This window comes from Archocentrus centrarchus, chromosome 17, assembly GCF_007364275.1.
Source record: "Archocentrus centrarchus isolate MPI-CPG fArcCen1 chromosome 17, fArcCen1, whole genome shotgun sequence".
Classification (NCBI taxonomy): Eukaryota; Metazoa; Chordata; class Actinopteri; order Cichliformes; family Cichlidae; genus Archocentrus; species Archocentrus centrarchus.
This window is the reverse complement of record NC_044362.1, coordinates 17,259,939-17,273,464: the sequence shown is the minus strand read 5'-3', so window position 1 is coordinate 17,273,464 and position 13,526 is coordinate 17,259,939. Positions and strand designations below refer to the sequence as shown.

At 42.4% G+C, this 13,526-nt stretch overlaps 2 protein-coding genes across 3 annotated transcripts in view; one reads left to right on the top strand and one right to left on the bottom strand.

The window, feature by feature from the left end:
- Positions 1-2,298, top strand: part of clcn2a (chloride channel, voltage-sensitive 2a) — a 62,019-nt gene extending 59,721 nt beyond the window's left edge. Inside the window, exons 24-25 of the mRNA XM_030751617.1 lie at positions 177-263; positions 417-2,298. Of these exons, the coding sequence (XP_030607477.1) occupies positions 177-263; positions 417-929 (600 nt within the window). The 3' untranslated portion in view covers positions 930-2,298. The remainder of the gene's footprint in view (positions 1-176; positions 264-416) is intronic.
- Positions 2,299-5,976: 3,678 nt separating this feature from the next.
- On the bottom strand, positions 5,977-12,992 carry fam131aa (family with sequence similarity 131 member Aa). 2 transcript variants are annotated; one of them, XM_030752373.1, is made up of 5 exons: positions 12,785-12,992; positions 8,629-8,740; positions 8,354-8,536; positions 6,993-7,124; positions 5,977-6,895 (listed from the first exon to the last, which is right to left on the bottom strand). In XM_030752373.1, the coding sequence occupies exons 2-5, from the start codon at positions 8,717-8,719 to the stop codon at positions 6,360-6,362; spliced, it is 942 nt and encodes a 313-aa protein (XP_030608233.1). In that variant the 5' UTR covers positions 8,720-8,740; positions 12,785-12,992; the 3' UTR covers positions 5,977-6,359. The 2 variants fall into 2 exon arrangements, with proteins under 2 accessions (XP_030608233.1, XP_030608232.1); XM_030752372.1 differs by lacking the exon at positions 12,785-12,992 and adding an exon at positions 8,949-9,145.
- Between the last annotated feature and the right edge of the window lie 534 nt (positions 12,993-13,526).

The following is a 13,526-nucleotide window of genomic DNA, read 5'->3' as shown; positions in this document are numbered from 1 at the left end:
TGACAGCAAGCTGTGACTGAGTGGTTCAGTTTTATGCCTTATCTGACGCAGTGACCATGTTGAAAATGGAGAAATATGATCCAGCAGTTACAGTTTAATATAACCCAGATCCAAAATGCATAGGCACTCCCTCTGAGTCTGTATCCAGGTCATGACCCACCTCTCCTCTTCCACAGACTCACACCATCTTCTCTCTCCTTGGTTTGGACCACGCCTATGTGACCAGCATGGGACGACTGGTTGGAGTGGTCTCTCTCAAAGAGGTGTGCATGTGTGCACGTTCCTTAAAAAATTCAAGTCTGATGAATGATGTTTTATTTATATGCTCATTAGTCTCACCTCTCCTCTTTCTTGACCTCTTTTCTTGGCTCTGCTTCCTGTCTTTTTTTTTTTTCTCGTGCTGGCTGCGTCTCTAGCTGCGTAAGGCCATTGAAGGCTCAGTGACGGTTACTGGAGTGAAAGTGCGCCCTCCGCTGGCCAGTTTCCGTGACAGTGGGAACACCACAAATGTATCCGAGGTAACTGAACTTCACAAGTTGTGTATCCGCCACAGGGGGCTCTCTTTGCCACGGGAACCCAACCCTCCAAATGTAGAGGATCAGCCAGATCTCCAGTACAAAGAGATCCCCGTCAACTTTTCGGACGAAACAAATGTGCAGTTTGAAGCCAGCCCTGGCGACATCACAGATCCGTCGTCAGAGTTGCCGCTCCAGGAAAGCCCCTCATTCACAGAGGATCAATCGGAGTTTACTTTTGACTGCAGCCCCTCCCACACTGAGGAATCAGAGCTGGCCTGTGACTATGATCCCCCCACCCAAACTCCTGAGCCAGATGAAATGGAGCAAGAGGAGGGTCTGTCTCTAAACGAGGGCCAATCAGAACCTGGGGGGGAGGGTAGCACAGCCCACACTGAGGATCAGTCAGAATGATCAGATCCATACTGTCTCATGAATGTTGGCGTTTCTTACATTTGTTGGGGTCCCACTCACCTCCAGCCTGGATACTCGTGTTTCTAACGTTGTTGTGGTGTGAGAGTGAGCGAGTGAGAGTGAGCAAATCTATGTTTAAAGGACAAAGCTGGTTTTCTTTTACATTTCTAATACCGGCAACTGATCTCTTGGAAAGACCAAAAGTAGCACATTCTGATTTGAGATCATATTCAAAGAGTCCATATGATTTTTTTGTTTTGTTTTACAGGGTATAAAATGCAAATATCAGTATATGTGGCTCTGCTACATCTGCTGAAGACAGTGGAGTCAAATCCACAATTCAAATGCTTTAATCACACCATTTCTACATTGGTTTATCCATCCATGTGAAACCAAGAACACAGCATGCTCAATGATAAGTTGTTGGCCAGTAAGCAGACCCAGGATACCGCTTTTCTGACTCTTAATAATGACCATAATTATGAAAAGAGCTTCATATTTTATTTTGTATAATCTGAAACTAGTGATTGACCCCAAAGAGTCAAAAAGTTTATTTTTCTGAGGTTGCTGAGCAAGACAGCTAAGGGTCACTTTTCCATAGACTTCTTGACTATACTCCTGTGGTCTTATTGCCACCAGAGGAGTCGCCCCCTGCTGGCCTTTAAAAAGAATGCAGGTTTAAGGCGCTTTCAGGTTGGCTTCAGTATTCTGACAAGGAAGCTGCATCCATCCTTTTTACCTTCTGTAATGTCAGTACTGATATCTGTGAGAGAGTCAATCTACACAACAGAGCTATCAGCTGGGTTCTAGCTCTTTCTATACTGTTGAAGATAGAATGTCTGAGTATATGTCTTGGGGAGTATATTTATTAAAAGTTGTTTATTGTTTTAAAAAAAAGGAAAATAGAGAGGGATGAGGTTAGAATTAATTAGCATAACACACCCAAATCCCTCAGAAAATTGTTGGAGGCTGGGTTGTATTGTGAGTAATGTAGGAGTGAAGTTCTAGCAAAGAACAATGTACTGAATGAAGATCACTTCCTTGGTCTTCCTGAGTCTTTTTTCTTTCTAAGTGAAATTTGTGAGTCCAGCAAACTGTTGGAGAATTCCTGAAAACAATATTTACATTAGGATTTATTTGCAGCTTAAATTTGCCCAGATGCCGCTATAGCTGGTCTGTGCTAAAATCTCAGTTTTACTGAACATTGTTTTGTTTTGTTTTTCCATGTTTGCTAAGAGTAAATTATTTTTATATTGACCTTAAAATCTCAGTATGATTGCCACCAAGCAAAACTGATCATTTGCTCAAGTAACATGTTTAGGTTACTTTGTCTTTCTTTTCATCTTTTCTTTTACCTCATTTCTGTCAGTCCCTTCTCTTTCTTCCTTTTCAAATTTTTTTCTCTTCTCTTTGTCATCTTCTTGTTTTTCTTGAGGTTTCTTTTCCATCTACTTCTACTTCTTTTGTTAAATGCTAGCTCCTGGATAAAAAAACCTTTATTTTGTTTCTTTTTTTAAATTATACACTCTGCTAAACTGTGTCATAGTCTGAAATATATTGCTAGCATCTGAGTCCAACAGTCAGCTTGAAGCTGGTTGTAGTTGGAAATGAGGAGGTTGACCTCTTTTCTTCTTTCTTTTGCCTTCCTCTTCCTCTCCCACTCCTCCAATTCATTGATCAGTGTTCCTCTCCTCCCTTTTCACCTCCTGCACTTTCCTCCTCCATAATCCGTCTTGGCCTGCCATCTCCTCTTTGAACCTCTCTTCTAGAGCATCACAAGTGTTCGTCTCCTCCTTCTCAGCTTCTTGTCTAAGTGATTACAGAGGTCAAGGGTTTAAGCATGATAAGCATAAGCCTTACTGTGAGACCTCTGTTTTTTGATTTGGTGCTTTCAGAGAGCTCAGTTTTTTGTTTGAGGTCTTCTCAGAGCTGCCTCACTTGCTGCTTTTGTCCATCTTCCAAAAGGCCAGTCTGCCCCTTTTGAGATGTGTTCTCTTGCTTGGGAGACTTTATCTCTATGGTGGCAGAGCACAGGGCATCTCTCAGTCCCTCCACGGCTGTGTTTTGAGGGAGTTGGTCAATGTGCTATTTCACACTGCAGCTGCTTTCTACAAAAGGCAGCACTAAACTGCACTAGCACAAATCCCTTAAAGATGGAAACATACTTATCATTTAAGTCCAGTCACATTGGATGCACACAGAAATTAGGGTCCTCTTTCTCATCTTATTTTAATGCACAAATACCCATTTAGCATCATTTTTCAATGCAATTTTGTAGGATAAGGATGGATGGCAAGTCACCAATAAAGAGCATGAGGACTGTGACTGCTATTTTTTCACTTTGATTTTCTTTTAGTGTTGAACATCTTTTTCTGTCTGTGTTTTGTTGGTTTTAAGCAACAAAATGGTTTGGTTTAAAAAAAAATAGTTTGGATTAAAATACAATGTCTTACAATGTTAGACACAATTTACAAACTTCTTCCATCCGCAACAAGCTTCTTCAGCAGGTTACACGTCTCACATGACTGCATGTTGACAGAGTGCTTTCAGATGTAGTACTTCAGGGTCCTGATCAGGAGACAGTGTGTGTGGCGATTTGGGACTGAGAAGGTTGTTCTCTATGGAGAACCCTCTTTACAACACTTGTCATCAGGGGGCAACAATTTAGCTCATGGCAACACATCTGGCATCTGCCTGCCCATTGACAGCTCACAAAAATTGCTACTCCACCTACAGGATTAGTCAGATTTTTGTGAAAATAAATGGACTTCACCAAAATTGTGCTCAAGATTGCATTTGTCGTTTTACGGGCAGTGACCGGTGAAATGTGATGAATCGTGAGCCAGATGAGCGACCACATAATTGATGTTCATGGTATGCGTTTCCGTGGCTAAGCAGCTCCTGTAGGTATAACATGTAGGTGGCCCAGTGCTTTTGTCCATATAGTGTACCCTAAATACCCATATTTAGTTGGATGTCTAGAAGGGTAACAGCTGGCATTTAGATACAACATAAAACAAGGTACTTGATTGATACCAGAATATTTTATGTTATATAGATACCAATATTTAACATTTTTTATATTTAAGGTGAAATTACCAATAATTTTAAAGAATAAAGTGATAAAACCCAACAATAACAGACACCATATGCAGAGGCTGCCTGAACTAGTAGTGTGATACAAAACCACATAAACTGCTTCCCAGTATTATTATTATTAGGTCATTTTAGTGCATTTGTTTAGGATTTTTTTCAGCTGTGGATTAATATACATTTAGATGACAGGGCAATATGACTAACCATGAAACAGTGCAAAATAGTTTTATAAAGCAGCTTATTTTTAGGTAACATTACAAAAACGTAGTAAATAATCATGAAATTCTGTTGCCGCTTTAGATAGATTCAGAAGTGTGTGGTGGAAACTACAGCACCTGCCTCTATTGTAATGGAGAATCATGTCCAGCAGTGGTTCGTTAAGATTCCAGACCTACTAACCTACTGCCAACACCACAGGTTCATGCTTTTGTCAGTTAAGATGAGCTGGTGCTAGTTTGGTCTTTTTTTCTGGGATTTGTTGACAGTAAAAACACAGAACACCACCAGCTTTATCTTTTGCGTGCGTGTGTGTGTGTGTGTGTGTGTGTGTGTGTTTGTGTGTAACTTTCTTTGCCACACTCAAATCTGGTTCAGACTCATGAGTTTGAGTCTTTGTGCCAAAGTAAAATCCTGTAAACATGATGCCAGACATTACAAGGACAGAGAGGGGAAAATAAAACTATGAAGAAAGCACAGAAGAACAAAAGAACACTTCTAATGAGCACATGACAGTATGACTTCAAACAACTACCTATTCACTAGCAGTGGGTTTATATATCCGAGGGTCGTAATGTTAAGACGTATAGTGGTGTTGTTTTATGTGTGGGTTGATAGGCAATAAATTTACATTAATGCAGTAAAGGTTCAGACTACATTATTTACTACACCCTGCTGTCCTGTCAGAGTTCCATGCTGCAGCACATTATAAGTATTTTTTTTTTCAGTTGGTTGTATCAGAACTATAAACACACTGACAAAGGCAGCTTCCAAATGTCCACCAAGCTTAGCACAGGGCTCTAAATAACAGTAAAGCACATTGTAATTACCATGACTATAATTTAATGCACATCTAGCCTTGTTTGGCTTAATAAGGGCAATGCAGACTGAACTGCCTCTACGTTCGTGTCTAGCATGATGAAGGAACAACACTCGGGCTCAGAGTTACAGGAAGATACCGGCTGTTGTACAGAGAACACACACACACACACATACACACCTATACATGTAATACACACATATACTGTACCGTATGTGGCCTGTAGATATTACACATCATATGTTACACGTGTCTTTATGACATTTAATCCAGCCTGGCCTCCAATGCAGCGTTGAGAAATGTAACTACTGTATGAAGCCCGTTACACCCACATGTCCAAAAACTGTTGTAGAGCTACAAGCGTGTGTGAGTCCTTGTTACGACCTTCAAATGAGTGTAAGTATTTTCGCTTCATTGAACGATTTTGGGCCATATTTCAGTCTTCTGTGATTGCGCCGCAGGACACCAACCAGCCCCTCCTTTTTTTTTTTTGTCCTAGCAGGCATCTGTGCAAATTTATTCATGTCTTAACTTTTTTTGTTTGCATATAGAAATGTGAAGTAGTGCTCGCCATATAAGATTAATTATAAAGGAGTTAAACTTAGAGAGTGTACAAGCTCGTTCGCAGCGTATCTAGTTAAGCAATAAGTCTGTAGTATCTCCCTTTATATGGCACTGGCCTGTATATGCTTTGTATATATGAAAGAGTTACGCACATGCTATTGTACATAGGAGAATTATGCATTTGAAATCAACAGCCATTGTTATTTTTCAGAGGACATGAACTTGTTTTTGTACATGAGTGAATGATTAAATTTAAAGAAAAAAAACTGCATTTAAAGGATAAACAAGCAGTTGTGTATCTTCCTTGTGTTTTTTGGATTGTGGAGGAAAAAAAAAAAAAGACAAAGAATCTTCTTTCAAAAACTCATATTTATATATGCAAGACATTCAGGCATTCAATATCAAACAGAGCCCAACCCACGTGACACAGCGTGACCCAGAGGAAACGACACTAGAAAATAGCCATAGAAAACCAACAGCAACACATGACTGTTCACAAAAAAAAATGTACAAAACTTAGTGAACAACAGCATTACATTCTGATTGAACTCTCCAACATATATACTGTTTACAGCAGCGATAAACAGTGGAGCAGGATCAGTATGAACAGCCTGGAGGATGAGAGACAGACGACAGCGAGTGGAGGAGGAGGAAGAGGAGGAGAGAGGTTCACAGTTTAAGCAGAATATCCAGAATCAACACAGACTCAAAGGGACAAAAGGGTGGACGACACATCACATCAAATACTCTTTCTTTTCCTCTCCTGCTTCTCTCTCTTCTTCTTCCTCATCGAATGACGCCACCCCAGACGATGCCCGGTCTGAGAAAAAGCTCCTGGGGCTGCAGTGCCACACTCGAACCTCGTGAAACACGCTGCCTTCCTCCTCCTCCTCGTCTTCCTCGTCCTCCTCTCCAGGAGACTCGGAGTGAGAAGTGGAGTAGCAAGAGTCAAACCTGCTGCTCCTGCACCTCGGCCTCCACTCGGGCTTGTTGTAGATGCAGACTTCACTGCGCTGCTCCTGCAAAGGAGCCGGCTGCTCCTCGAGGCTATCCAGCCTCTCCTCTTCCTCCTCTAGGCATGTACTCATGCAGTCGCTGGGTAAAGTGGGCGAGTTGGTTTGTGATGACTGTGGGACATTTTGAGTTGCTAGCCTGCCACAGGACAGGCTGCTGTTGTGGGAGCTCAGAGGTCTGTCGGATGGCGGTGCCTCAGTGCTGTCGACCCCAGACTGCGGTGGTGCTCCAGAGGTGGAACTGTAGATGGTGGCATCTGAAGGAGGAAGAAGTAGTCAGAAGACTTGGAAGTGGATGGACTGATAAGGTGACAGGATGGGACAATGATGCATAATAGTGGCAAAGTTGGATACCTGAGTTCTGGCTGGATAAGGTGTGAGTCAGTCTGTTGGTGTGGGAGTTTTCATCGGAATCTTCCCCATCATCATCTATAGATGCCCACGCACGCAGCTTAGCCTCAGCAATGGCAAACTGCTCGGCCACTCCTAGCAGAAAAACAGGTCCAACAAATTAATGCAGTGGAGTCCTAGATTAAGATGATGAAATGGCTGCATGTGAGAGATTCAAACGCAAAACTGTGTATCTGCATTACTTTGAGAAAAAAAGCAAATCACCTGTCTTTTTATTCCGAGATTTATTTTGCAACATCTTATGAAGGATAGGAATCAATTAATATATCAAACAAAGTGATGCCAGTGAATATTCTGGTGATGAAATGAAGCTCAGCACAGTCCCGGCCAATCAGGTGATCTCAGTGCCAGCCGGCACCAGCTAATGGTTTGGTTCAACTTATACTGCAAGCCCCTTTGCAACCCATGCTGTTTCTAACTTAATCAATTTCATATACGTGGACAGGATTCTTGCTGCTTCTGCCACTGCCCTTTCATTCATGCATGTGGAAGGGCAGCGAGGTCCCACAACACAACTGTACCACCAAGTATCAATTACTACACCACGAAATTTTGACATGAGTGGCCCTGTCAAGAAAGTAGAACTGAATTTCTGTCCTCCTCTTCTTTGCTAACTTACCTAAGTGTGACATTATCTGAATCATCTCTACCACTAATGTGCCACTGTGAGTCTTAAAAGAAGAGCCTTATATCAGAAATCCTAGGGTTACATCTTCAAACAGCTCATTTTGTCCAAAATACAAAAATGATCCAAAACAAAGAAACTAAAACAAAGTGACTAAAACAATTCATTACAAAAAATAATTTAATTCAATTTTATATTATTATAATTATAAAACAGCTAATTGTTTAGGTTCCCAGGCTTTGCTGTGAGATGCACACAGCAGCGTCTCAGTCCCTCTCTCTCTTTCTCCCTCGATCAATCCACGCCGGTGGCACTGGTGCCACAGATGATGAGTCACAGCAAAACAACAGGACCTGCTGTACCATTGGTGGGCAGTAAAGTGATTGGGGAGAGTGTCTAATAGGCCACCATCTGCTGCCAAGACAAGTCGTCACCCAGGAGACACAACGGTGGGCGGCGCAAACCGCTAACATGCAGGAGGTTTAGGGGATTAGATGCATGACAGAAGGTGGGAGAAAGCCAGAAGATGACGCTGGAGTGAGGGGATACCCACGCCCACACGCACACACACACAAAAAAAATACAGGTAGTTGCACTGCATGTGTGTTTCGCATGGCATTTTAATCTGAATATAAAACATTCTGCTGGCTAAGGGTCAAAAGGTCAAAGAAGCGAGTACCTGCAGCAAAGCGAGCCTCCTTCTCCCCTTCAGTCAGATTGCAGTAGGAGCTGAACTGGGAGTGGGCGGTCAGCGGAGGAGCTGCAGGTTTAGGCCAACCTTTCCATTCGATGAGGTGAGCGACCCGGCCCTGAGCCAGCGAGGTGGGTTTTGTCATGTGGTCTCTCACTGCCTGAGAGATACCTGGACGGGGAGAGATAAAGGTCAAGGTTTCGTGTTTAAATTCACGACATATAATCAGAGGGTAACAAGGCTAACGTTAGAAAGGCCATCACCATTCAAGGAGGATCTGGCAAGAGCTGCAAACTCATGGATGCCGGCAGATTTCCGTGAGTCTGCTGGAGATTTTCCGGACTTTGGAATCATTTCAATCTCCTCAAATTTCACCTGCAAAAAAGAGATTAGGTTTTAGAAAGAAAACCACTTTTTTTGTCTCTACATTTGTCTGGCACAATCAGCATTAGTCTGCTTTTTTAGCATTCCCAAACATGTTTGCATTGTCCAGTTTTTAGTGAAGATAGCACGAAATATGGAGCACAGACTAAACAATTAAGTCCAGCCTTCATTTCAAAGTAAACCCTTTTTATTTTCCTACCTTTTCCCCTCTTAGTCTCTCCATTCTTTCTCTACTCCTGGACCTCAGCCTCATCGTGGCGATGGTATCACAGCACAGCACACAAATAACTAAAAGTCACAGCTTGCGTTTACTGGTTTAAACCACCGGACAGACAAGCAAACAGCAATGCCCTAAATTTACTGCACAGATGCTAAAGCCACGATAAGCCGGTGAAACCGGTTAGAATGGTTGGGCTGGAGGGAGAAGAGTGCAGTTGCTACAGCCTTCATGCGACTGGGCAAACATATGGCATGTGACCAGCACGGGTAAGCAGCTCCAGCCAGGTCTTCTCATCCCAAAGCTGCAGATTAAAATGATAGTGCTACCTAACTAACTCCACGACAAACACAGATGGCCACACTGAGCAGATGTGAAAATCTACAATGTGGCTACAGTAGCTGGAGCACAAGAAGGATTTGTAATATGTCGTGTTTTCAGGCCATCTGACAAGCAGGAAACAAAACTGTGAGCACGTGCATGAGTGGACAGATATTCTTAAGCAGATTGGCCGCCAAAGCGGCTAAGAAAGAAAAGGCTCCTGACAGCATTTAATGGCTCACGGTGAAGCCAGCCATGACAGTAAATGTGTGTCAGAGGCAAACGAGTGGGTAGGGACTCTGGGAGGAAGCGATATGAAGGTGCAACCAGCTTTCCTCAGAGGAGAGCTTCAGCTGTAAAACACCTGTGAGATGTCACTCATGCTGAAGGCTGATAAACACAACACATGTACAGCATGGGCTGCTCTGACCGGCTCTCTGCTGTGAGACCGACAGCTCGGCTCTTTAATCGTGTAGGCACAATAAATCTACAGCTTTTACTTGAACCTGAATATCAGCTGCAGCCACTGGTGGAAATGTGGATTAGGACATATGGAAATTAGGTCTGCCTTGACTAAAAATGAAGTAGTATCCCAAAATTGCATGTGACATGAGCTTGATTTTGCCCTCCAATACCGCTTAATCTGTTCTTTCCTTGTATTAAACACGGCAGAAATTTCAAACGATGAGGTCAGCAGAGCCAAAAGCTCAGGCTTCAGACAGTTTTCATAATCTTGGCTCTGTACACTGTCAAAGAAACTTCATATTAAATTCACCAAACCACACCCACCTGCTGCTTAAACCTTCTGTTTGCAAGGGGCAACAAATCAGAAGATAGCTGGCTTAAAGGGGTGGTTGAAGGTTAAAACTGCTTGTTTCAGACAGCAGATGAACTGTGTGGCCCTGAGTATGATAAATAAGGATTATTATGAACCATGCAAAGCCACTCTAGCAGAATCCAAGGATAAAAATTTGGAGCTGAAACAGAGGATTTTAGGTGCCCTTTAACATTTCTTCTTCTTTCCTATCCCATTAATCTCTCACATTAATCATGGGAAAAATTAAAAACCTCCCAGTCCCCAGGTTGGCAACCACTGCAATTTTAATACATGTAGATCACTTTGATTTCATTTTGTTTAAACTTGATTTCTGTTTTGCTGTTGATCTAGTTTTACTGTTTTATTATAAATATTCATCAGCTGATAGGTCAACAGAACAAAATTTAACCTTCAATTTTTTTTCTAATCTGTAATATATCATGACCAGAGGTGGCAAAAGACATTTTTTACTTAAGTAGAAGTACAGATATTTGTGCTTAAAAAAAAGTAGAGGTTCTGAAATGTACTCAAAGTAAGAAAGTAAAAACTGGCCCTTTGGAGGACATTTCTACCAGCTATTTTTGCACAAGGCTAACAGAACCTCATGCTATAATACTAGAATAATAAGTAATAACTAGAATAACTAATAACAGACATGGGAATACAAGCTTTTTTTTTTTTTTTACTTTACGGGCTGTGATCAGCTGACCTGTTTCACAAGCTATCCTGGCTGATTTCCATCCCCTACACTGACCGTGTACTGTTTATACTGTCTTTACACCAGACAGTATGCAGTTTGTATAAAGGTGGAATTCAGTGAATGAATTTCAGCTTAAATTCAACTTTATCTGTGCTACACTTGATGTAACCGAACACTGACCATGAACACCACAGCCTCCGTGCACCAGCCCATCACTGTAAATACACCTCAGCACTGAACTGCTGAACTATCCTGCACTAAATCGCCCAGTATTTGAATAATACAAAGTTAGTATACCTTGCAGGATGTTTCACAATATGAAAAAAACATAACTCCACATTTTCTAAAGATCAAATATTTGATTTAAAAATGAGAACATTATATGTAAGGTATAAATTTCCAGTTTCTCAAATGCCACTGACCTGTCCTTTCCTTTAAATATAACCTCTCTGCTTCCTCTCCTGTCCTCTCTTTCTGACATCTTTCTCCATCTCTGGGTGAACTTCTCTTTTCTCAACGAGAAACAGCAGCTGGACCTTTAGCTCACAGACACACTGTGCGCTAAGCTGCAGACAAACAGATTGTGTGATTGCTGATATTTGTTGAGCTGTTAGAAACGTTGCATTTGAAATTACCTTCCACTTAAAACACATTAATCCCTTTACGCTCGCTCCTCATCTGTAACTCTAGCTACACGCTGAAGTACCCTGACTAAAACTTACGGACGTCTCCACCAAAAACGATGTTCCGGATCCTTCCGGTCCACTTTAACCACAACCAAGCGCTATAAATGATGCACAAATTACATGTTTTGGCCTCTTTCATCTCTGTATGCGATAAGTCCCGGTGATTGATACGCCAGTAAGACTGTATTTTGTGCGTTACTGTTTCCTCTATTTAGGTTCAAATTGGTTTGACAGCGCAGTGATGGGCAATAAAAACTTCCCTGTTTTGAAAATGTAAGGAGCAGAAAGAACAGGTATGTGTTCAAATGTAGGGAGTAAAAGTAAAAAGTTGTCAGAAAAATAAATACTCAAGTACAGATGGTTCTAAGTTCTACTTAACGTAACGAAGTGTACATTGCTACTTCCCACCTCTGATCATGACCAAATAAGTGATTTTTTTTAAAAAAAAAGAAAAAAGAGCTACATTCATTTATAAACCCTGTGGGGTTTTTTTTAAGACTCTTCCCTTTGATATTGCTTTCCTTTTTCCCACCAATGCACCTGCATATAATTTGGCCTCTCTGGAGCAGTTAATTATGTGAGTCGCACCCACATCCCGATCCCCCGCCCCACTTTATTTTTAAATTTTATTTTAGTTTTCAAATCTGACAAATGCTGCTAATCAGCACCTATCATGATAGCGACCACATGTGTAGCTGCGCTTGTAATCAAGTCGCTTTAGGTCTTTTTCCACGAGGTGTTTATATTATTTTGTCCACTCCCTGCAGAGGCAGACCAGATTGGGACTTCCTGACATTAACATGTGCATGACTAAACATAGGCGACTGGGCTGAGGTCTCGTCTGACACCTCCAGAGAAGTGATTGTGACATATGGTACCAACAAGTGGGATCGAGTTAAGCCAGTGTGCCTGCAGCCAAACATCTTCAGCTTGGAGGAAGCTGCAGTGCTGAGATGTGAGGACATGTTTTTTTTTTTTCCTTTCTGGAAATGGTGCATTCAAGCATCAGAAGCGGAAAGCCGATGGCTGAATATCACATCACCCCCGCCATTGATGAGAGCAAGCCTGCAATTATGCAGAAAATAACGCAGGAGAAGTGCGGATGCTGCAGCAGCAGCAGCAGCAGCAGCAGGTCCCTGGGAACCTCTAAAAGTCTCCATCTGCATACCAATAGCTCCACCAAACCCGCATCGGATAAACACCAAGAGCCCCTGCCCTTTATGTGCACCTCCACGGCTCTGTGGAGGTTCGTGTGGTTGGGATCATTCCCTGCACAGCCACTCTCGCTACCTACCTGCAAGTCGGAACGCGGCGGCTCATCGTAATGCCTGTAACGTTTCCAATCCGATCAACAGATGTTACCGCGCTGTTCGTCCTCCAGCTGCAGGGTCTGCAGTAGCGCGTTAAAGCAACGCTGACGGCGGAAACATCTTCCCAACTCCAACATCAGCTACATCTCCGACACAGACAGACGCACCATTTGTTGCTCGCTATGTGGGTTACATAGGCTGTCCAAATGTCTCCCGATGGCAAGCGTCATCAACGCAAGGCGGTGTCATCTAATCCCCCCCACCCACCCCCCACTTTCTCCCCATGCAGCCAAGAAGACACAGCAACCTGCAGCTTCAGCCTTTCATAGAAACCGCAGGTTTTTTATTCTTATTGGTGTAATACCGACCCAGACGTACCCGCAGGACACACGCAGGGTGGATGTTACTGCAATAAGGCTGATCGATCCAAAAATCGGGTCGCCATCAGGGCAGCTCGACCTTATTTGTCCAGTTTTGTGACCACAGGATATCCAAAACAGACTAAAAAAAAAAAAAAAAGCAAAACATTAAAAACCATGACCTACACAAATGTGCAGCCTCCAAAAGTGAGCTCTAAACATACAACCTTGTAAATATTATCAATGTTTAAATAAAATCACAACCTTTGCTTCCCATTTCTCACCTGGTTGTTGGTGTGCAATGGAGTCGCTGCAGCTCAAGGGGTTTTCTGGTAAAGGAAAGCAACCAGACTCACTGGTCACTTTA

Coding starts and splice junctions, on each gene's coding strand:
- fam131aa (XM_030752372.1), bottom strand. CDS start 9,002: ATGAGGCTGAGGTCCAGGAGTAGAGAAAGAATGGAGAGACTAAGAGGG. Junction 8,741..8,948: donor AGAGACTAAGAGGGGAAAAG/GTAGGAAAATAA, acceptor TCTTTTTTGCAG/GTGAAATTTGAGGAGATTGA. Junction 7,125..8,353: donor GGAGGCTCGCTTTGCTGCAG/GTACTCGCTTCT, acceptor TTTTTCTGCTAG/GAGTGGCCGAGCAGTTTGCC.